The sequence below is a fragment of the Ursus arctos genome, unplaced genomic scaffold (assembly GCF_023065955.2).
Source record: "Ursus arctos isolate Adak ecotype North America unplaced genomic scaffold, UrsArc2.0 scaffold_23, whole genome shotgun sequence".
Lineage (NCBI taxonomy): Eukaryota > Metazoa > Chordata > Mammalia > Carnivora > Ursidae > Ursus > Ursus arctos.
In genome coordinates, this window is record NW_026622908.1 from 33,637,871 (window position 1) to 33,663,163 (window position 25,293).

The window sequence follows — 25,293 nt, forward strand, 5'->3', positions numbered from 1 at the left end:
CCCTCTGAAGCCCTCAGTTTGTTTCTCAGAGTCCATAGTCTCTCATGTTTCATTCCCCCTTCTGATTAACCCCCCTTTCTTTATCCCTTTGCTATGTTCTTTAAATTTCAAATCTAGGAAAAACTGAACTCTCTCTCTCTCTCTCTCTCTCTATATATATATACACACACATGTATATATATTTAATTAGGATATTTTAGTTTTAAGAGCAAGGTAATGATATATTCAAAAATCAGGGTATTGGTTACCTTCAGGTTGAAGGAGGGGACCAGATAAGGAAGGGGCTAAATGGATTTAATTATTGGTAATATTTTAGCACTTGGGATAGAGTTAAGCATACATATATTCATTATATTATTTAAATGAATGCAAAGAACAGTAATGTAAAATGAATAAAAGATGATAAAATAGTTGGAAATGTGCAAATTCTATAGTTAAAATTTTTTGATAAATGGGTTTCTTCTGCTTGTCTGCTGGCTCTGCTTCCTTTTGGGTTGGCTCCATTTTAGATAAGTCTCTCTCCACCTATGGCAAGATCATAGGCAAGAGTCCCAGGTACTCCACTCAAGAAACTCTACTAGGAAAAAAAATGACTTTATTCAAGAGTCCAAGCAAATATTTTGAGTTTGCTTTTCATTTGCTTGCTAATAAATCCCTGACCTAATCATTACAACTGGGGGAAATGCTTTCTGACCGACCACACAGGAGTCATATTCCCACCCTTGATGCATAACGCTACTCATATCTCATACTACAAATGGAGAATTTGTGGGTCCTCAGAGGAAAAATCAAAGTTCCTTCAAAGAAGGAAGACAAACTCCTTTCAGGTAGTATCAATCAGCGTTCACTAAGGTGGTTCTTATAGCTCATCTTTAGCATCTTCAGGAGGCAGGCAAGGTGTACCTGCTGAAGTGTTAGATATGTTTCATCAAACCAGCAAATGTCCACCAAAGGTCCTCCGTATTGATGCTACATTCTACACCACTTCATGGAAACTATCACACTGTATTATGAAGACAACCTGACATTTTCAAGGTCCTATTTGATGTTTAGTGGGATTCAGTGTCTCAGTGCCATTGACACTAAGTGCTACTGAGGCACACCACTGGAGGGACTCCTAGATGATTATCAGTTGTCTCCCAAGACCTGACCTCATTTCAGTCTGCTGTCTTTCTAAATTAGTAGTTTTAGAGTAGTTCAGAAAGGATCTCTCCAGCTTATTTCATCTACCATCATGAGGTAATTTTTCAGGAGTAATTATAAATTATCACAAAGCTTTTTTTTTTAAAAAAAGATTTTATCTATTTATTCATGAAAGACAGAGAGAGAGAGAGAGAGAGAGAGGCAGGGTCCCCACTGAGCAGGGAGCCTGATGCTGAACTCAATCCCAGGACTCTGGGATCATGACCTGAGCCAAAGGCTGACCCTTAATTGACTGAGCCAACCCAGTGCCCCCATTCAAACGTTTTTTCAGTTTGGTTTACTTGTTTAATTCATTCATTCACTTAGTAACCAATAGATAACTTAATGCACAATATGAAATGGTTTTTATAAATGCTTACTAGTAGATATGGTGGAGAATAAGATAGTGGTAATTCCCACAGTCAATGAGTATTTGAAGTTTGGGGAACTTGTGAAGATTTTGAGGAATAAAATCAGAATTCTTGGTTTCTGGTCCACATGCAAAATTTTCCTATTTTTAATTGTCCAGGAGCTGATCATTTCAATCAGAATTTATATGCATCTGTGGTTTAGGTACTAATGCTCAGATAGCCATCTTATGCAGAAAATTTACTCCTTCCTGAAACTCTACTCCTTTGGGTTCCAAATCACTGTCCTCTTGTGATTTTACTCATGATTCTTTGAATGTGCTTCTTAAGGATCTTCAGGTATTCCTTTAAATTTTGACGTAACCCTACAATTTGTTGATGGCTCACTTCTCCATACTATCTAGGAGGAAGGGGTGTGGAGGGACCTTACCCAATTTCTTGATTTTAACTATCGTTTGCAAGTAGTAATATCAAAATCTAGTTCTACAGTCTTATCTTGAAATTCATACTTTAAAAAAAATCCAAGTGCCCACTGAACATTTTCACTCATATATTCTGTGGCTACCTACCTGTGTTTCAAGTTATTCTCGCTGCTTTACTATTAATTCTAAACTCCTCAACCTGATATACCTTTGCTAGCCATTAGAAATTTCCTTCATCACCACTTTCTACTACTTTCTGGTTTTCAATTTAGGCTGGTGTCAGGAAAATGTGTGGAATGAGGAAAAACTATGAAAAAAGAGAATCACTAATACAGATCTCCACACTGAACTTGCTAAATGTGAAAGCTGACAAGCTGCTTAACTCTCATGAGTTTTAGGGTTTTTTTGTTTTTTTGTTTTTTCATATGAAATGACATTGTTAATTCCTACTTCATGGAATAGTTATGTGAATGAAAAGATACCACATATAAAGTGATAAAGAAATAGTTTATTAAAGGATTTTATAAATATGGGTGCAATAAAATTATTTCAATAAAGCGAATTCCTTAACAAGTGACTTTTTACTAGTATTCGTTAACAAAACAAATGGAAATAAATTTGAAAAACTATGAGATATCTATTCAGTATACACAAGAATCCTCAGATCACTTGCTATAAATCTGTGGTTTTTTGGGGGGAGGGGGGCTTGGCTATAACACACAGAACAAACCTCTGGTTTTAGAACACTCTGTATTGCCTTCCCTGGATTGTACTTGCAAAAAAATTACAAGAGCTAGAGAAGCTTGTCTCCTAAAGCACAGAAGATTAACTAAGGGCACTGGGTGGGATCAGAGTAGTTTCTTGAAGACCCACATCCTCTTTTGCCAAGGACACTGTTTTTTCTTCTTCCTGTCCTCAAGCACCATTCATTTTTATTTTCCCTTTTTCCCCTGTATCTTTGGTCAGCCCAGCTAACTAATACCAATAAGCACCTAAAACCACCAAACCTGAGTCTGAGGAGGGTTATCTTATTCTATTTTGTGGTAAATTGTTGAACCAAAAGTTAAACATATTACAACATCTGGGATGTTTCTGACTAATAAAGAAGGGAAGACTAGGGAATAGTATTCTCTAGGGTGCTAATATTTTATATCATTATGCCTTAAAATATTCCTTCTGGGATGCAGAATGGGCATTTTTTTTCAGTGTTCTATGGAAAGGCTGCTTTCAAAAAGGGATGGAAATACTTGGCACTAATTTATGGTGTTCTAACAGGTAAGTGACAGATTGCTTACACCTTTGTACTCAGAAAGGCGTCGTTATAGAATAATCCAACATATTTTAAAATATATATTTCCATATGTCTTGTGACTATTGCTCCTACTTCCTCTGAGAAGGGAACAGAAAAAACAATAATTTTTTGCAAAAATTTACTGTTAATATAGAAAAGAAATAAAATGAAATGTAAACTTTGGTAGAAAATAATCTTTTGAACTCAGCAAATATTTTAGGAGTACCAGGTATGTGAAAGTCTTTGTGTGGCTTTCCATTGTTGTGTGGGGATGGAAGGATGAATTTCATGGTGTAAAGTTTATTATAGTTTCTTGAGGAAGCAGAATGTAGAAATATTCACACATGCTTTTCACGTAAGGTAGCTGAGGAGCATAAGTCCTCAGTATGGATATTAAAAGTTAGAAGAGCTTATGTCCGGTGAGAAATTAGAGAAAAGTTCAAATGAGGCACTGACCTTGACAGCTTCTGGAGAATGCCAGCTTTCCCATCTCCAAATGACAGTTTTAAATAGAAAGTTGTGGGGTGCCTGCGTGCCTCCGCCTGTTGAGCAGCTGACTCTTGATTTTAGCTCTGGTCATGATCTTGGGGTCCTGGGACTGAGTGCCACATTCAGATGTACACTCAGTGGGGAGTTTGTTTGAGATTCTCTATTTCTCTCCCTCTGCCCCTCCCCCTCCTGCTTTCTGTCTCTCTAAAATAAATAAATAAATCTAAAAAAATAAATAGAAAGTTGTGCATCAGAATATGGAATTATTATTCTTTACATGTTTCCAAAATAATATCGTAAGAATTTAATTTGCTGTTGACATGTATCTGAGATTTAGTCTGAGAGCTGAATAACTACTTCTCATGGAACGTTTAGAGGAAACATGGCAATGTGGAGGCAACACGACATCATGTAAATGAAAGGTAATGCACCATATATATGTGAATATTTCTTTTTTAATCCTTCTTCAGTTTGGGGATAAAGAATCTAGGGACAGGCTGTTAACTGCCACAGATGGTGGATTTTGCATAGAAATGAGTGTAGGGATTCTCCCAAAGATAAAAGTCTAGTGTAACCGCATCAGGGAGGGTTGGGTAGTTGAAGAAACCCTTTAGGAAAACAGTGGTTTTCCCTGTGGCTGCTGCAGTAAAACAGATTTATAGGATAGAATGTTCCACCTGACACTCTATATTCCACCCTCATCTATTCTCCACGTTTTTTTTTTTCCTGTGTGCTTTTCTTTCAGCTCTTCTCTGCTACCTCCAAATCCAACACGTAGTTTGTTTATTACTCTGCTGACAAATACAGCCATTCCAAAGTTCGCTAAACTTGTTGAAAAAGTCGAGGTAAGTACAATACTTATTAGAAGACACGCTATTTTACTAGTGTTATTTGTCTCCACATCATTGCAACTCATTTTTATGTCATATTCCTTGGAGAACCAGATGAAAGGTGTTAACATGTCTTTGGAAAAAATGTACAAAGACATGGACCAAAACATGCTTCAGTTGCAGGAAGATATGAAAACTGTCAAGGCCCTCCTTGCATTCTTTATGGGTTAAAGATTCATGCAAAAATGCTAATGTTTAAGATGATTATTTTTATGGGTGTCAGAGTCCCATATTCTTACATGGGTGTGTGATGTTCTTCAGAATACAACACCTTCTACTCCATGATTACTACATTGTTTAAAATTGATGTCAGCTTACTTCCTGGATTTATAAATTGGGAGGATATTTGACTGTCTGCCATACATAGTAGATAGAGGGCCACAGGGGATTAATGATGTGAATGTGTTTTGTAACCAGAGTATTACTAAAACCATCAGATAAAGATTATATTTGAAGAGGTACTTGAGAAAATTTAATTAAAAAAATACTAAGTGCCTACATAGTACAAGGCATTGGGATTGGAACTATGGAGAATAAAATCCTGAGAATAAATGGTTTTCAAAGATTCTTATTCCAAAGAGAAGCTTAAGAAAGCACTCATGAAACTGAATTTAAACATGATACGTAATGTTATAAGAAAAGCTATAAAGGATGTCAAAGAGAACAGGAGTGAGAATTTCTTTTATCACGAAGTAATTACTGAAGACCTCCTTATCAACTATCAAGGAGCATTCATTCCCTTTTCTGCATTAGTGTATGTCAAATAACAAATATCATAAATGTGTTTCAAGGTAATAGCATATTATTTAGAAGCTATAAGTATTTCCTGTTTCTCTTTTCGAGCTGTAATATCAGGGAGCAAATGTTTAGTGAAGGAGGGCATATTATATATTTATAAAAATATATGTATCTTATATATATATATAATATAAAAATATACAAAAATTCTCTATAAATATGTAAAACAAATATATGGTGGTAAATATATGCACAAAGAAGATATTCTTTATAGAGTAAAAATGAGGTTTGATTTTATATTTATATCATAAACCTCCAAGGGCAGATATACCCAAAATGCCAAGTGATACACCATGAAAAATGGGCCCAAAGATTTATTAAACCTGAAAATATAATGACATTAATGTTAAAATGGAGCTGTATCTTTTAACTTTGTATTCATTGAATTGGCAAAATTAATCAGAATCATTTAAATGCTACAGATTTTATTTGAAGACTGCTCCAGGAAGATAGAACCCTCTCAAGGTTGTTGGGACTCATAATGACCCTATGAAGTGGTCATTACAAATGGTGGAACAAAATGTGGAAATGACTTGTAGGAAACCCCTAAAATGTTTAGGATGAGGAATATTTGTTTTTCTTAAAATATTCCATAAAATCACACATCACACCATGAATTAATTCCTTTATTTTTTGCAGATCAACAATTTCACACTCAGGCTTCTCCTCATTCATGAAATCATGAAGCTAAATAATAATGTGACTGAGTTCATTCTGCTTGGGTTGACCCAGGATCCTGTTAGAAAGAAAATAGTGTTTGTCACTTTCTTGCTTTTTTATTTGGCCACATTGCTGGCTAACTTTCTGATTATTACTACAATCAAGACCAGCCAGACACTCGGGAGTCCAATGTACTTCTTCGTTTTCCACCTATCCTTATCGGACACCTGCTTCTGTACTTCCATAGCCCCTAGAATGATTGTGGATGCCCTTTTGAAGAAGACCACTATCTCTTTTAGTGAGTGCATGATACAAGTCTTTTCACTACATTTCTTTGGCTGCCTGGGGATCTTCATCCTTATCCTCATGGCTGCTGACCGCTATGTGGCCATCTGTAAGCCCCTGCACTACACAACCATCATGAGTCGACGGGTCTGTGCTGTGCTGGTGGCTATGGCCTGGTTGGGGTCCTGTGTGCACTCTTTAGCTCAGATTTTTCTTGCCTTGAGTTTACCCTTCTGTGGTCCCAATGTGATTGATCACTATTTTTGTGACTTGCAGCCCTTGTTGAAACTTGCCTGTGCAGACATCTATGTGATCAATCTCCTGTTGGTGTCCAATAGTGGGGCCATTTGTACAGTGAGTTTTGTTGTGCTGATATGCTCCTATGTTATCATCTTGTATTCTCTGAGAAACCACAGTGCTGAAGGGAGGAGAAAAGCCCTCTCCACCTGCATCTCCCACATCATTGTGGTCATCTTGTTCTTTGGTCCTTGCATATTTATATACACACGCCCTGCAACCACCTTCCCCATGGATAAGATGATAGCTGTGTTTTATACACTTGGAACACCTTTGATCAATCCTCTGATTTACACACTGAGGAATGCAGAGGTGAAAACTGCCATGAGGAAATTATGGAGAAGGAAGTTGATCTCAGATGACAAAAGATGAATGGGTGTTTCGAATGTTTCTTTATAGTTTGGATTTGTCTAGAATTCTATTGAGAATGTTACCTTTTACTGTGCTGTTAACATAATCAGGGGGCATAAGAATTCATTCCTTCAAGAATGGACATGTACACTGGTTAGTGTTGAGCCAGTTTCATGTATAGGAAGTGACAACACCAGGTACAAACAGCCATGTCAAGACACATGCCTTAGATGTATGTTCACTGCTGTGTCTCTGCCCCTCTTGCCTCCCTACTACTACCGTGGTTTTGATCCAGTGTTTTCCCTGCCCTTCTTCATGTTGACTTCTGTTGCTCTGTGTTTATAGGTATGCATTTATATGCTTACATTCACAGCCTGGCAGACTTTTCCTCCTTCAAATAACTTCCTTTGTTTTAGACACTTCAGTCACATCATGTCTGATCATGGACCTTCAACTTGGTTGTTCTTCTCGGTTGACTGAGGAGAAAGCACCAGATTCAACTAACTCTAAAATCTTCACATTTTAAGAGACAATTCCTAAGTTAGGTAATCTCCTTTCTATTTCTTGGGGTTATCCTTCAAATTCTTCTCATATTTATTTAGATCCTTCTAGAACAGTGGCAGAACATAGTGTGAATATTCACCTTTCCGAAGGAATCTTTTTACCTTAGGAAGGTTCTGATAGTTGGGGTTGTGCTCATATTATTCTTTTGTTAAAAACTACTTTTTGCTTCTAAAATGATCATTTCTAATTTGGAGGAAGCGTTAAGTTTTTCTTGGGTCATACAATTTATAATAATAATATGAGTTATTATGATTGTAACATAGAAGACCCAAATTAGTAGATATATTCACGAGGGGTACAAGCTAACCATACAAGCAGCCAAGGGTTGAAACAGGAAATTTGAATGTGATAAGTGATAAGGAACGTTAAAACTCAGAGGAGTACTTTCAGGCTTTGAAACAGAAATAGTTACATCACAGATATGAATTATCTTAGTGAATTTTAATATAATCTACAAAAGAGGGTAATTTAGGAGAGACTGAGATATTTGGATAAAAACTGTATTATGCAGTGGAGAGGGATAGCACCTTTTGTCACCATCCATCAACATTGCAGTATTGAGTTACATGATCACTAAGAATCTTTCTGATTTCAACCTGTTTTCTTATGTTTATTTTTATCCATATAGAAAATTTAAGATAAGTATTTTTTTAATTTTGAACATATTTTTATTTATAAATTACTAAATTATATTAAAATTACTGTTTGTATTAACTTTATTGTACCCAGCATATTAGAACTTCTTAGCCTGAGGGGCGCCTGGCTGACTCAGTCAGTAGAGAATGTGACTCTTGATCTCAGGCTCCTGAATTTAAACCCGTTATTGGGTGTGGAGCTTACTTAAAATAAAATTTAAAAAAAAAGAGAGAGAGAGGAATAAAAGAACTTCTTAGCTTGAAAAAAAAAATCATCTCTTTCTCTGTGTGGGAATGGAATCCTGTGAATTCCACAATGAACATTAATGACATATATACATCATTTTTTTTTCAGATTCAGAATTTATCCATCTCAAGCAGTTTATCATTGATCATAGCTGCTGATTTTCCTCTTGCAAGGGTCACACTTTAGTAGATCTTAGTTGGCAGAGTTTTAGTTGAAGTCCTCTTCTATTTCAAGACAAGGCATATATGAAAAGGGGAGTACATTGGATTTAATTTAGGTACTGCCCCAGAGACACTCTATTCAAAACGTCTTCTGGACATGCTTCTGATATGGAGTTCCCATGGCTGTTGTTACCATGTCTCTTGCCAACGGAGATCACGATCTAACTCTGGTTCAGAATTTTGTGATAAAGACAGTGGAACGGCAAAGGTGATGGAATGTGCAACCTCACCAGGATTTTTCTTTTTTCGAAGTCAGTGTTTTGATAGGGAAAGAGTAGGACTCTGACATCTAAAGTAGACACATTTGTGTGGGGAAGAGGGAGAGCTATGAACTCAGATGATCTTGCATCCTCTTGGTTGTCATAAGTAGCTCCCTCTCTCTTGAAAGAGGGCAGCAACAGTCTTCCCTTGCCTAGACACTTGTGATTACCTCATTTGAGCAAGTTGTCAGACAGTGGTATTTGGTTTTCTCCTGAGATTCCTCTCATACCCTTAATTGCTTCCAAACATCTAACTAGGTTCAAGTTACAGGGAAGACCAAGCAAGAGAGTCCAGGTTTGCTCTAAGACAATATGTCATACATGAGAGAATTGAAGGATTCTATGGCCATTATGTACAAGTGTAACCTAGGGGAGCACTTAATGATGGGGGTGTTTTCACAGTGTGACAAAATAGAAGTTTGGAGTTGAGGTCTATCCTGATCGGCTTGTTCTGCAGACTGACATCATTGGAGATGCCTCATCGAATATGTTGTTTGCTTTACTCACAGAACTATTTGTTAGGTCTGTGGAAAGAACTGTAAGAGAGAGCTGCCAAAAGTACGAAAGACCCGATAGTCCTTTTTTTTTTTTTTTTAATCTTAGGTATGGGCATATCCTCAAAGTCTGTATTATTCTTGGATGTGCTAGTATAGGGGTGAATATGATTTAAACTCAATTCATACTCGGAGGACCCTAAAGCAAATTGCTTGAAGAAATTAGATCCCAAAGTTTCTAGGTAGAAAAGTATCCCATCAGAAAGTCATCAGTGTGTCTGTATTCACATAAAATATTTGGATAAATAAGCCCAACTGAAAGAATCACAGCTTGATATGAAAACTGAGGATTAAACATAGGGTGTGTATGTGTGTGTGTATGTATGTATTATTTTTATTTTCATGCTTTTTAGCATTGTTAAAAACATCTTTATTACAAGTGCTCTTAAATACTTCTCCAGGTACATTGCAGAATGGTATAATCTGTTTACTGATACTACACTGTTCTCAATACAGCTTACAAGTGCTTATTTTTTTTTAATAGCAATCATACTACAATATATTAATATAGCAAATCAGCATGTTGTACACCATAAATTTACACAAGATATTTCAATTAAAAAAAAAGAACATCTACTTCTTTTTAAAAGGGCTATCTTGAAGATTTATTTTGATTCAAAATTTGGAGGAACTAAGGCAACCTTGGTTGGGAGTGAAAAACAATAATTATAGATTCCTTAAATAAAAATTACTGACCCTAAATAATTATGCCTACTGTTGCACATAATAATTAAAAAAAAACCTTTATAGTTAAAAAAATGTGTATGTCTAAACATAGAATCTTTTGACATGAAGCACTTACCTATGGCTTGAAATTTGATGTTAGGTGTTGAATTATGTCCCCCAAGAAAAGAATATGTTGCAGTCTTAATCCCCAGTACTTCAGAATGTGACCCTATTTAGGCATAGTGCAAGTGCCTGATGATGTGGGAAACAAAGGCAGAAGAATTATTAAATTTTCTTACTCCCTACAGCCCATTGACAAGTCCTTGAAACAGGCAGAGTGACATTCCTCTAGGGACTCAACTGCCTCCATGTTAAAACTTTGCTAGAACAAAAGGTAATCCTAATCAGAACCCCCCTCACCCCCCACCCAGGATCCTGTAAGTCTACTTTAACATATAAAAATTCCTTTGGAAACTTCCTTTATCTCTAAATCCCCTAATCATATGGCCCACCGATATATATTGAAGGGTCCCATGACTAAGGTTTTATTAGACGGTAATAAATGACATTTTCCCCAACAATAGTTAGCCCCCTCAAGATACTGAAAACCTTGCTTCCAAAATTCCTTAGAGATTTGTGCTATCCCTAACCCCCTCCCAACTTGAAACTATATAATGGATCACTCCTCATGACCCCAGGGCAGCTATTTCTGCCCACAGGTACTGTCCTTGTGCTTTAATAAAATCATCTTTTTGCACAAAAGATGTCTCAAGAATTCTTTCTTGGCCAACAGCTTCAAACCCTAATGCCTTTCCTACATCACCTGACAATTGGCTTTTTTTTTTTTTTTTTTTTTTATTTGAGAGAGGGAGAGCACAAGCAGGGGAGTGGCAGGCAGAGGGAGAAGCAGCTTCCCTACTGAGCAAGGATCCTGCTACAGGACTGATCCCACATGACCTGAGCCAAAGGAAGACACTTTACCAAGTGAGACAACCTATGAGTCCTGGCTTTTTTAAATTATAATTTAAAGTACTAACATTAAGCTTTGATGGCTGGGTCATCAATTTCAAAGACATCTCCTATGCAATGAATACAATGCCAACTACACAACTAGGCTAGGGGCCAGGCTGCCCCACCAGTAAAGTCCCCCTTTTGGAAAGCCCTGGGGGACCCCTAACTGACCATTTGAGTGACTCTGTGTTTTTCTTCCTGTATTTTGTATTTTAAATTCATCAATAGTGAACCCCCAAATCCTTGGTACCCTTCTCTTAACCCCAATAAAGACAGAACCTCTGATTGGTGAGCTCTTTCTGTCTCTCCCTGTTACTGTGTACCTGTGACCAAACTGTGGCCCCAGGCCTGTGATGTACCCTCTGTGACTTGCGAGTAATAGACCTTGTTTTTTCAAAGTCCCCTCATTGAATCAACTGAGAAAAGGAGGAGAAATGGAAAAAGAACACAGGCCACTATTTGGGGTCTCAGAATTGCCATTTGGGGAGCACAGATTTTGGTGGAACCAGGAAAAGTGTCCTGCTCAAGTTGGGTAAGCAAGAGGCTTTTAAGAAAAAGAAAGGAGTAATCACATGATTTAGATAAAGAAGAAGAGAAAAAAACAAATAAAACAAAACACTTCATTTGGTAGTGACAGATGGAGCTGCTTTTGATTACTATCTTTTTCTTTTTTACTATCTTTCTTTCTCTCTCTCTCTCTCTGTTTTTTTTTGTTTTTTGTTTTTTTTTTTTCCTTTGAGAGTACAGAGGGGTAGGGAGGGTCAGAGAAAGGGGGAGAGAGAGAGTCCCGAACAGGCTCCACACCCAACACAGGGCTGGATCTCACAACCCTGAGATCATGACCCAAGCTGAAATCAAGAGTCTGACCCTAACCCACAGAGCCACCCAGGCACCCTGCCTTTAATTACTATCTAATTGATTATTCTACTGAAGCTGTCAAACAACACTATTCCTGGTATGCAGTAGTCAACTTTTTAGTCCTCATAAAGTTATCAAGAGTTTTATGGTCCTAACAACAGTTGTTTTGTTGGATTTTATGAGCAATTGCTTGTAAAAACGTTTAGTGCTCTGGTCAGGTCAAGAGTTCATTCATTAGAAAGGAAAATGGAGCTTCAGGACAGGGTCTCTTGTCTCCAGAAATTTCCTAGCTGGAAGTGAGAGGGAAGGGGGGAAGAGGATCGGCTCTCAGCTCCCAGAGGGCTTTGCATGTGGCCCCTCTGTTTTCAAAGCCAGGGATGGTGCGTTTTATTCTAGTTGTACCTTGAATGTCTCCTACTTACTCTTCTGTTACCAGTCAGTAAACATTCTCTTCTTTTAAAGAGCTTGTGGGATTAGATAGGATTGAAACATATAAATCAAAGTCAACATACCAGTAACCTTAATTACATTGTTGAAATCCCTTTATACATGTAATTCTACATGTAATGGTTAACATGTGCTATATTATCATATCTCCAGTCCCCGGGCTAGGGCAGGAAATCCTGAGGGACATTTTGGAACTGTGTCTACCACAGTGTAAAAGGAGTTTTGAAAAATCATAGCTTTAAGTCAAAAACCGGAGAATGCACAACTCAGTATTTCTAAAATGAGGACAGTGCTATCTCTGTGAACTATGCCCCTTTTGCCTCCTCTTCCACATGTTATGCATGTGGGTGGAAAATAGGACATTCCCTTAGGCGTGAATCGAGTCTTGGAGGAAATATAAGTAACATTGTATATTAACTTAATCCCTGAATCCCACTAAATATATGATCTTCATCAAGTCTCTCACACAATCAGTTCAGCTGTAACAAGTGGTCTACGTGCATGAACACGTCAATGCCATGGATGACGGCCCGGAGTGTGGAACTTATATTTCAGTGTCACAGAGTTTTGTGCTGTGAGCTGTTGTTTTACTTTGTCCTTGAGTATCAATGACTTCAGTCTAAAGATTGTGATCTGAATGCTTTGTCCTGGAGATATTGCCGTTTCTTTGTAAATTGTGTCAGAAAATTTCTAATAATAATAGTGAATAATAGCAATATTACTAATTATAATAATAATAGTGACTATGTATTACTGATGTATGATAAAATAATTGTACTATAGGGGAAGAATCTAAATTCCAGTGAGATAAGTGTCTAACCCAAAGTCACATAGCCCGTGAAAGGTATACCTGGAATTCAAACTCAGACCCTCTGGCTTCAACCCTTCTGATCGTCCTGGACATCTGGCAAATGCAGCACACATAAAATTGCCTCTTCTTCTCAATCCTGAAGATGCAGATCTAATTAGGTTTGATGCTGTGGCCATGGTGTGTCCTTCAGCCATCTTCCTGTGTCCTTTCACATGCACACACGTGTGCGCACACAGGGAAATAATCAGTCCTCCTCGCAGTGTTTCTGACATCAAAAGCACAAAAATTCAATTGGTTAGGCAGTGAAACAGAATTATAAGTGTATTTCAATAAAACATGAAAAATATGTCCTTTAAATTTTATGTTACTTTGCCATCATCAAATAATCAAAACTATAAAAATTATCTTATTTATTTTGTTCTACTAACAGTGGACTGTATAAGTTGGAAAGTAAAAGTATGTATCCTAAGTACACAATTCAAAATCTCAGTGTAATTTTTAAATATGTACATTATTTTATTATTTTAATAAAAATTCAGATACACTTATTAAGTGCTTACTCTGTGTTGTGTGTGGCATTGCTGGTCACAGTCATTGTAGGGTCAGTAAAGCATCTTAGCAAAATGAAACTCTACTATACTAGTTACTAGCTGCCTAGTCTTGTCAATGATCTCTTTGTGCCTCTGGGGAATATTAATATCATCTCATAGGTTCTTTATGTGCATTAAATTTTAAAAATCCTTTTAACATCCTTAGCATAATTACTAGCACATTGTAATGAGTTTTCAGTTACTGCTATTACACTTGCCATCATCAAAATTTAAATTATTAAATACAGTCTGAGAAAGAATAGACCCTATTTTCATTGAGTTAATAGTTTATTGAGGAGATGAGAGAAAAACACCAATATTTAAAGAGTACACACAAAGCCCCCCAAACAAAATGTGAAAACCTTCAACTACCTATAAAGGGGAATCAAATGACCTGGTGAAATTAGGTATTGGGAGTGTAATGGGATGACTTGGGGCATGGAATTAGGTTTCAGAAAGGGGTTATAATGAGGATAAGCTTTGTGGGAATGGGGCCATTTAAGTTTGACCTTAATTATTTTAAGAAAAAGTTGAATACATTCAATATTAATAAATAATTATTCTCGATAATAAAAGCAGTGGAAGACCCTTAATGAATATAATGGATACATTTGAGTTTATTCCTTGTGTAGAAAGGAATAAAACCACTTTAAAAACTTTTGATCACTGGCCATACAACCTACATTTGATGCTTAACATCATATATTTGAAGCAATCTTTAAAAAAAAAAATCTATTTTAAAAAGCACATTTGAAAAACCAAAGCAATAGCAAATTAAAATCACCAGAGTTTATTTTTACCAGTGTTGTCCAAGAATTCCCGCTGGGATTGCCATTGACACTGCACCCACGTGCATCTAGTGCCTTTAAATACTCTCCTTGCCTGTTCCCCTGCAGCTTCTCCAAGAGTCCCCAACCCGGTGCATTTAGGGAAGTAGACCTTGAACTCCTTATTGCACCAAAGGGAAAAAAGACAAGAGAGAAAGGCCCAGATGCAGTTGAGATTTTCCTTCCAGTTTTATGATATACTTCTCATTCCTGTTCTGAGTATTCATAGTTAGTTTTTAAGATATACTTATATTATTTTTTTATTTTTTTGTAGTTTCAAGTTTTTATTTATATACCAGTTAGTTAACATATAGTGTAATAGTTTCAGGAATAGAATTCATTACATTTAAATAGAATTTGAAAACTACCTACAAAGTATGAGACTCTTTTCATTACTTTTTTTGTCGTAAGAGATCTAGATCTACCTTTTGATTTTGAAGATGTTTTTTTCATTTGTTGCCATGAGTTCAAGAAGACAGGGGTACCTCTCTAAATATTAATTGGAATTGGCTGACACTGAATATGTGAGTTCTTATATGTATTTTTTTTTCCTTTTCCATCTTTTCTTTATTCTCACCTTTTCTATTTTTTCATGCCTGAGCCTATGTCACCTCTTTGAGTAGCTGTAGAATCATCTGCCCTTATTCACTTGCTTTCTAAGGTAATTCTTTTTTTGCATGAATCATATTCTAGAAATAAATCTTCTTGGTAATGATTTCTTTTATAACTTTTTAGGCCTCTAACTCATGTAACAATTTGCCATTTTAATAGTTCACAAAACATCTTTAAAAGGTCTGTTGTAATAAAAAGTGAAAAACGGGAATGCTGTTTTGAAATCCTGGTTTCAAACTTGGGACTGCTTAGCTGCCAGGTCAGGAGGCTAAGAGAAATTGTGGAACGCTGTGTACTCGTCTTTGGATGGAAAAGCAATGATAAAAAAACAATAAAAGTTTGGACAAAAATAAACAATTGAGTAAGATCAGCAATAAAGAGAATAAAGTTAGTAAGAAAATGATGGAAAATTAATTGATAATTTTGATAAACTGATAAATGAGTTGGTAAATCACTTGATTAAAAAAAATAGTTCTTTGCAGCTGGAAGGATCCATGAAAACCACAATTCCTTACTTTCTTAAGACAAAATAGATACCCAAAGAATTTGAGGAACTTCTTCCTAAATCCCATAATCAGGGAGTGGCAGATCAGGACAAGACCCTCCATTTCTTGCCTCACTGTGCCGTAGGTCTGTCATACTGAGCAAGAACCCCTGATATTTGACATGAATGGAGCCAGTATGGAAGAAAATTTCAGTGACCACAGTTAGAGAAGTTCAAATTGTATAATTGATGACTATTTCTTTAACAAAGATAGATCAGATGTATATTAAAATTTTAAAAAACCTGCAGGGAACTAGAAAATGACCTAAGTAAGATAGAAGGATAAAATAATTATTTTCCTGAAGTGTTTGACTCACTTATTCTAAATAATAAGAGAGAGAATATCTTTTGCAGGGTATTGAAGGTCTTCATGAATAAATTTTTACTTTGATTTCAGTTCTTCCGTCTGTGAAATGGGAAATCCTGTGACCTACCCCAAGTCTTGGTCATTGGTTTGGGATTTTCAGTAGTGGTTAGTTGTCAGAATACTTTTCTAACTTCTGTAGAAATCTGTATTCAATGGCATGTTAAACTCATTGAGAAAATTTATTCCCAGAGCTCCCTTTGTCCTCTGAGCTATGAAGCATTTATAGAATATAAGTCATTTTTAAACTAATAATAAGAGTTCATAGTTAGTTAATTCTAAGAATGTAATATATGCACATATCCTTAGCTAAATATTTTATATGACTATTTTAATTCGATTCCCACAAGAATCTTGTGTGATAGGTACTATTATCACTGCTTTACTAATTAGTGATAAACAGCTATTTAAGTTTACTGAAGTCCAGGAAAAGTTCACTCTTTATTCTGCTTCATTTCATTTCTTATGTATTGTCTTCTGAAACCAAAACTATAAAATGACGAGTTTTAAAATTAACTTTAATTACAAAAGTAATAATGAAATACAATCACTTTAATAAAGAAATTAAAACATTGTATAACATTGTATAACATTGTATAACACCAAAATTTCCTTTGGCCATCACCTCCTTTATTTCTGAGAAGTAAATCTTTCTTCCACACTTTTTTATATTAATTTATAAACAAAGAACTTCTCACAGAAATTACATGGTATTTTGTGGCTGTAATTTTTTTTTAACATGCACGTTATCATACTGTGATTATTATTATGAACTTTATCATGTTTTTCACACAAAGTATGTCTTAGTGATTTCTATCATGGTAGATGTCCCGTAGGGCTTGAACATTTAAATTTGTCTAGTTTTCCGTAATGAGAACATACCACACCTTATTTCCATTCTATTGTCAAGTTTTATTTTTTATTTTATTTTTTTTAATTTTAGTATGAAATTTAATGGAAGGTACTTTTGACCTTTCATCAGCTTATTTATTTCTCCATTTGATTCAATGAAACCAACTCATCTTTTCTTCATTGTGTGTTATACAGACAGTAAAGTCTTGATAAAATCTGGAATTCTTTAATATAAGATAGACCATAAATTATGGTCTAATTCTTATTTCTTATTTATTTATTTATTTATTTATTTATTTATTTATTTATTTATTTTTAATGTTTTTTTATTACATTATGTTAGTGTCAAGTTTTAGATCACTTCTAATTTCCAAATTTGAATGAGTTTGTGAGGAATATCCTTTTGTATGCTTTCTAGGGTAGTTTTGCTGGGTCACTCATCAAAATTTTAATGGACAGCCTTTTAAATTTTATTTTTATGAAGTTGATAGGTGCAAATATAGTATCTCATTCTTGTTGAATCTGCATTTCCCTGATTCTAATGAGATTGAATATTTCGATGTACAGTTTTTGACAGTTGTGATTTCCTTTCTGTGTATTGCCCTGTCAAATATTTCACTTTTTTTAGAAAATTGGGCTATTTACATTTATGCGATTGATTCATAGTATTTATAAATATTTACTCCCATTTGGTACTTCTAAAAACATTTGGTTTATATGAAATTTTGTCATATAGGAAGTTTTAAAATAGATTTTATATTTTTTTATGAATTTGGTTTTTGTATTTTGTTTAAAAAATGTTCCTACTTAAGATAGAAACCCATTCTAATTATGTCTCAAAACTTTTTTTTTTTTTTTTTTTTTTTTGCTTTTGTTCAATACATTTCTATCCTTCTCCCATCTGGATTATAATTTTGGGGGCCTTGTAAGGTATATTGTTTTCAGCAAGAGATTCAAAGTCTTAACATCAGTTATTAAAATTCACATCAATTTAATTAACTGGAGTTCATATCAATAATGAAATTTGAACTTAAATATGGAATAAATTCCAATATATGTGTCTGTATTTTTTGAGTGTCTTCAAATCCAGCAATCTGTCTTTACCTACGACTTTGTTTATAAAGATTTGTTTTTGAGAGAGAGAGAAAGAGCGAGAGCAAGAACAAGAGGGGCTGAGAGAGAGGGAGAAAGAATCTCAAGACGAGTCCGCGCTGAGCACGGAGCCCAACACTGGGCTTGATCTCGCAATCCTGAGATCATGACATGAGCCAAAACCAAGAGTCGGATGCTTAACCTACTGAGCCACCGAGATAACCCCTACCTACAACTTTTTAATTGCCATAGCTTTGTACTATACTTGAATTCTGGAAGATACATCTATTCTCTTTGTTCTTCCTTTGAAAAAGTTAGCTTAACTACTCTGCATTTTAATTCTTTCTGAATTTTGAAATCAGCTTTCCATGAAAAAGTTTGTCAGAATTTTTGTTTTAATTATTGAATGTATTGATTAATTTGGGTTTTAATAATTAACATCTTTCTTATCTATTGATCCTCCTTAACCATAAGCATGGTATAATGTTTTAACTTGATACAATCTTTTCATATCTTTTAATACAATTCTATATTCAATGAGGAAATTCTATTTTTAAGGACAAATAGATAACTCGTAGATAAAATAATCTTGAACCATTTATTTTAAACAAATGACACCATAGCCCAGAATCATTACTATGATTTTGCTTGTGTGACAGTACTATTTTCAGAGATTTTTGCAAGAAATTAGGCCACAAGATGTTAATTTGGGGTTCATGGATGGAATTCAACCCAAAAACTCCCTACAATCCTATTAAAAATCTCTTTGTATGCCCAATGTGCATTTTTCTACAATAATCTCATAGGAACTCACATTATAAGAGTAAAAGTAAAAAGCATTGTTCAGTTGCTGTTATAATCCTTCAAAATAAGCTGACACATTTTATCAGTGTGTACAGTATATGTTTGTACAACTGGGCACTGAGTTTAGCAGTTTTGTGATGCATTTTTTGCCAAAATGAAGTAAGAGATATAGTTTAATGTTTTGCACCAAAGCAATACATCCTTTTTAATTAAAATATTTCAGGACTGGGACCCATGAGCCTGTAGTGAGCCTGCTAGGGAAAGAAAGTGGCTCAACTCAAAGAAATACCAGGTGGTTAAACAGATCTAGTGAAAAAGAATCTCTGGAGGCAATTTGCCCCTCCAAGGATGCTGTCCTACTGGGAAGTGCCAGAAAACTCCTGGGTTAGACTGGAATGTGAACTCGGAAACGCATTCAATTACAGGAAGCCACAAATGTACTCCAATCCCATACAGTAGAGCAACCCATTTTCCCTAAGATCTGATCATTGCTCAATGTTCATGGAAAGGTGCTGAAAACACTTTCTGAAATTGTCACCTAGAGAGCTAATATTTAAAGTTATGAGCTCACTGATGTCTAAAGACGTTACTGAACTTTCAGGATTCAGCACAGATTTAGTCACTGGGAAGGACGGTGAATGATAACACTGCCCTTGAAGAACAGATAACCTCATTGCTGTTTGTGCAAACCAGGGATTCTAAAATCACTCATAAGGTATACTACTGTAATTGCATCTCAAAATTCACCTAAAAAAGAACATTTCATCTTCTAAATTAGTCATCCTGTTGTTCATAGTAAGTGTGAAACTTTGGGATTTGTGATATTTTCAATTAATTATTTGTGCTATTATTGTTATTATATGTCTACTCTAATGAACTGTATCTACTTGTGGGTAGACAATGTATGTATTTTGTACACTGCCGTCTGTACCCTTAGCACTAATTATGGTGATTGTATCATAATTAACAATCAATATGTGTTATTGAATAAATGAATGACTTTTAAAATAAGTCAATAGTTTTAAAAGTTGAGTGTTTCCAGTCCATTAACTTTCTCCCCTACATGATCAAATCCACAGAAGCAATGGGACATGAAAACATCACAGAGTTTATCCTCCTGGGACTCTTTAGTGATGAGGATAAAAAGGTTGCCTGCTTTGTGGTGTTCTCACTTTGCTACATTGCGATTCTCTTCGGAAACTTTCTCATTCTCTTCACCATCAGGGGCAGCCGTCTCCGTGAACAGCCCATGTACTTTTTCCTGAGCTACCTGTCTTTCATGGATGTCTGCTTCACTTCCACGGTGGCCCCCAAACTGATCACAGACCTACTGGCCCAGCAGAAGACCATCTCCTACAACAGCTGCATAGCCCAGATGTTCTTTGCCCACTTCTTTGGTGCCACTGAGATCTTCATCTTGGTGTCCATGGCCTATGACCGTTATGCAGCCATCTGCAGACCCCTTCACTATATGGTCATCATGAACAGACCGGTGTGCTGTGTCCTTCTGATGGCCTCGATTCTCGGAGCATTTATCCATTCATTTCTTCAGGTATTGATTATCATTGAACTTCCCTTCTGTGGCCCAAATCAGATAGACCACTATTTCTGTGACATTTTCCCCTTGCTGAAGCTGGCCTGCATGGACACTAGCTTGTTGGTTATTGTGATTATTACCACCACTGGAGTGCTGTCCATTTTGACCTTTGTTGCCTTGGTAATTTCTTATATCATCATCCTGTCCACCCTGAAGACCCGGTCGTCTCAGGGCTGCCGCAAAGCCCTCTCCACCTGCGGCTCACACATCACTGTCGTGTTCATGTTCTTCCTGCCCCTCATCTTCACGTATGTCCCCACGGCTGATTCCGTCAGTAATGACAAAGTTTTTGCCCTATTTTACACCATGATTGCCCCCATGTTCAACCCTCTCATCTACACACTGAGAAACACAGACATGAAGAATGCCATGAGGAAAATGTGGTGCCGGGACACACGGTCTGAAGGAAAATGAAGTCTTGAGTTCAAACCCTTGGTTGGATCTCCTTCAATCCACAGAATCCTAATGTCAACAAGTACAGCAAGTACAGAGAGGTGGTGTGCTGTCATCAAAAGTTGTGAGACTCGAAGAGAGAAGGCCCCTCAGCTACCCTCTTTCTGTTACTTTAGTTTTCTGGCTCTGTAGAAGGGGAACAAATCACATGACCTCCAGGTCCCATCCAGCTTTGACATTGTGGAAATTATGTTTGGTATTCTGGAACATTCTGTCCTTCATGATCTTAGACATAGTGTACATTACAGCACTTTTATCAGGACACACTGTAAGGATTACATGGTTTGACTGTTCTGCCCTGCTTTAGGAAACAGACTCTTGATTAAGACACCTCTCACAGAGGTGCAATAAAACAAGGAAGCAATGCCTAAAAATTTGCAAGTGTTGTATATTTTAACTCTTTTTACATAAACAATGCTTCTAAAATAATGTAATGCAATGTAATTACACTATTCACACTTCCTTATGGATGTTCTTATAGTTCATTCTTAGTACCCTGTTGATGGTGTATTCCAGAAATTATAAGTTTCAAATTAGATAATGAACATCATTTTCAATCCTTTAAATGTAATTCCATGGCATATTTATAACCTTGTTGAAAATCCCTCATGAGCATACAAATTGATGCTTTTTGTAAATGTGCAAAGTGAAGAATCTCTCATTCTGTAAAGGATCCTGTCTTTAAGGAGCCACACAGCTAAGGGTGGCTCGTTGGTTCATGGATTAAGCATCTGACTTTGGTTCAGGTCCTGATCTCAAGGTCCTGGTATTGAGCCTGTGACCTACTCCCCACTTAGTGGGAGTCTGCTTGTCCCTCTTCCTCTCCCTTTCTCCCTCCCCATGCTCCTGTTCTCTCTTTCTCTCTCTAAAATAAATAAATCACATCTTACAAGAAAAAAAAAAAGTACCACATAGCTTAATAGTTGGATATAAATTCAGGGGGTGCATTTTATTAAGCCTCACTGCTCGTTATGCAAACAGCATATTTTGACATTCCCCCCCCCACCACCATTTACGCTGTCTGAAATTGGGTCCGTTCTATTCAGGCAGACGCTTATATTAGTGAGAAACAAGGAAGGTTAGACTGAGAAACATATGTATCCAACTGAAAACTGGGGCATAGACCAAGGACAACTTTGGTGCATTGAGGTGTTTCCTCAGTTTATACAAGAATACTCAAACTTTGTGAATTGGAAGGGGCGTGTGACATCATCAAGGGTCATCCACTAGCAAGACATGAGGAACTGAGTTCCGGGGGATGGAATCATCAAGTTTTCAAATATGAGAGGCACAGACTCGTTATTTTCTGGTGCTCCATCCTCTTCACCACAGTCCCCACAAAGATATTGCTTTGTATTTACTTGAAGTATTATTGTCTTTTGTGCAACAGAAGTCTGGTTTTTGTTTCGTTTTGTTTTGATTTGAGTATACTCGATCTATACACAATGTTGCATTAGTTTCAGGTAGTGATTCCACAGATCTCTGTGTTTTGCTGTGCTCACCACAAGCGTAGGTACCATCTGTCCCCAGGCACTGCTATCATAATACCGTAGACGATATTCACTACGCTATGTCTTTTATTCCCATAACTTATTCATTCTGTAAATGTAAATGGAAGCCTGTATCTTCTACTTCCCTTCACCCATTGTGCCCAATCTCCGCCCCCCCCCTCCACCCTACCTTCCCACTGGTTTGTTCTCTGTATTTATGGGTCTGCAGGAATCTGGGCTTTGCAGTGAGGAGTTCATTTACAGAAATTAGCCATATTTGTTGATGATTTCAGCCATAGCTTTTCTCTCCCCAAAAGACCCTGACATGTGTACTGCCTGCAAATTAGTGAACTTAGAAAGTAAGGGGGGGCAGAAAAATAATGAAGTGCATTGAAAAGGACGTAAGAAAGACAGTAGCAGAGAAAGTCAGGATTTTGTTTTGATGTTGATGTGCTGGTGATTATGTCCTGGTGGGATTCTCCAATTCAGAAAGCTGAAGGTGAACAGAAATGTCTACAGTTGTATGGGCTGGTGCCTAATTCTGCTGTTTATTTTTAATAAGCCTGTTATTGATGCATATATAGGCTACATTCTCTGGAAATGAATTTAATTTGCTTATTGTAACAAATTTGCTGTTTGGTGCTTCCCCAAAGAAGTCAGGCCTTTCAGAAAGAAGTCCATGTGAACCTGGCTCTTATGTACCTTTTGTTAACATTCTTCTTCCAATTTATCAACAAAGGAGGGGCGCAAAGGAACTTACCAAGAATAATAAATATGTCCTTCTTTTCCTGTGTGTTATCTATGGATGAAATAGTGAACAGGGAGGTTGGCTGCATCCTTGGTATTTGGAATTTGTCCTTTACGTTTATAAGCAAGGTTATGTGCCATCGCTCATGCCCGTTCTCTCTTGCTCAGCCTTTCCTAGGCTTCTTTCAAGGTACCTTACACTAAACATACTGGAGGTTTTATCAACTCATGAATATGCCTCAATGTCCACTTTTAGAGTTTGGCCATGCTATTCCAGGATCAGTCAGCTCAATTATGCTGTGTAACAAGCCATTGCAATATTTGTAGCTTATACAATAAACATTTCATTTTTGCTCATGTGTCTTTGCGAAAGGTGGGTTTCAGCTGATCCAGGGCAGGATCAGGTATACTTCAGGCAGCTCTCTTTTCCTCAGGCATAAAACAGAAATGGTATCTTAGTCTTTGCTGAAATTGAAAGTTTATATCCTGGACATGTGATGTTTAACATTACCATTGACAGTTATGAAAGTTCGGCATTGTCTCTCTCTCTTTATACTCTGGGGCTCTTCGCTGGTTGATCTTTTAATACTAAAATATAAAATGAAGACTATTTTGAAGATGTGAATAAAGTGATGAAGGTGCATTGTACCTCAAAACAAGAATGGTCAGTATGGAAGCTATGGATATATTGAAACACTGTCAAAATGAGGCTTTCCCACTGAGTTGTTATAAACATGGCGAAATTCTAGAGACTCTGACATGTGACAAATGTTTTTCTCCTGGATATGTTTGAATGAAAAAGGGGATGACGTATGGAGGAACATGAAATCTATTCTCACATATTAAACTGAGCAGTGCAAGAGAACACGTTTAAAAATGTCCCTGCTTCTCCCAGGGACAGCAGTATAACCACTGGTTGGAAGACAGAGGGAGACACATTTTTGTTGTTTTCCACTGTGAAAGAAACTGGTTTATCCATCTGGAAAATGAGAAGGGTGCCATTTATTTTCATCAATGAAGGCTCTACTCAGAGTCCTACCTGTCATCTTGTAACAGCAAGGTTGTAAAACTACAAAAACCTGTAAACTCCAGGCCCCAGTCCTGTGATCATATGTCCATGAAAGAAGAGGTATAAACCAGACTCACCCTTAATGAAACTGGGGAGAGTCTAGGTTCTAATGAAAGAAATGATCTCTTTCCAGGGAACCAAGAGTAGACTCTCTGAGCTCCTCTGATTGGGATTGACCCTGGGGACCTTTTGTGAACAGAAATAAATGTATAGTCATTGGTAGGAGCGTGAATATATTACACATGTCCTGCTCGTTGGTCTTTGAGAGTAATAAATCTGCCAGCTTTTACCTTCTCAGGGATGTCAGAACTTCAGTAGAACTAACATCTCCTGGTAGTCAAGATTTATGTGCAAAGACATACAGGAAAGAGTATTGTGGAGGAAAGTTACAAATGGATAATATTTATTTGTTCTTGTTCATTATTCAGGAGTGTAGACTGGGCTGTACCCCACAACAGTTGTTTCAGGGCAGTGGTGATTTCTCAAAAACAAAAGCTTCAAGGCCTCTCAAGCCAACCTTTAGGGATTATACAACATCACTTTTACCACCTTCTGTTCATGTGGTTAAAGGTCACATGTGAGATGTGTCACAAGTTTAGCCCAGAACAAAGGCAAGGAGAGATAGAGTCCACTGTTTTTTTTGTTTTGTTTTGGTTTTTACTGAGATGTCATTAGCATATAACATTATTAGTGGTTTCAGGTGTACAATCTCATGATTCAAATGTGTGTATATTTCAAATGGATCACCTCAATAAATCTAGTTAACATCCACCACCACACAGAGTTATAATTTTTTCTTGTGGTGAAAAATTTCAAGAGCTACTCTTTGTGGTTTTCAAATACAGATTTTAGCGTTATTAACTACAGACAGTATGTTGTATTTTAATCATAATAGAAATTCAAAGTCACGGTTATGCACTGATTTTAATACATATTTACAAATCT

General features: G+C 36.5%; 2 protein-coding genes and 1 non-coding gene across 3 annotated transcripts; all 3 read left to right on the forward strand.

The window, feature by feature from the left end:
* Positions 1-6,121: 6,121 nt before the first annotated feature.
* On the forward strand, positions 6,122-7,054 carry LOC113249758 (olfactory receptor 4C16-like). The gene has a single exon (XM_026491225.3). It carries the CDS (start codon positions 6,122-6,124, stop codon positions 7,052-7,054), a length of 933 nt encoding a protein of 310 aa, XP_026347010.2.
* A 2,330-nt stretch (positions 7,055-9,384) lies between these two features.
* LOC113249759 (small nucleolar RNA SNORA18) lies at positions 9,385-9,509 on the forward strand. The gene has a single exon (XR_003313867.1). It is a non-coding gene; the product is annotated as a small nucleolar RNA SNORA18 (small nucleolar RNA).
* Positions 9,510-20,076: 10,567 nt separating this feature from the next.
* On the forward strand, positions 20,077-21,003 carry LOC125282595 (olfactory receptor 4P4-like). Its single transcript, XM_048217720.2, has one exon. It carries the CDS (start codon positions 20,077-20,079, stop codon positions 21,001-21,003), a length of 927 nt encoding a protein of 308 aa, XP_048073677.2.
* Positions 21,004-25,293: the final 4,290 nt, after the last annotated feature.

What these genes read in the sequence shown, in the direction of transcription:
- LOC113249758 (XM_026491225.3), top strand. Translation starts at nt 6,122, where the DNA reads ATGAAGCTAAATAATAATGTGACTGAGTTCATTCTGCTTGGGTTGACC.
- LOC125282595 (XM_048217720.2), top strand. Translation starts at nt 20,077, where the DNA reads ATGGGACATGAAAACATCACAGAGTTTATCCTCCTGGGACTCTTTAGT.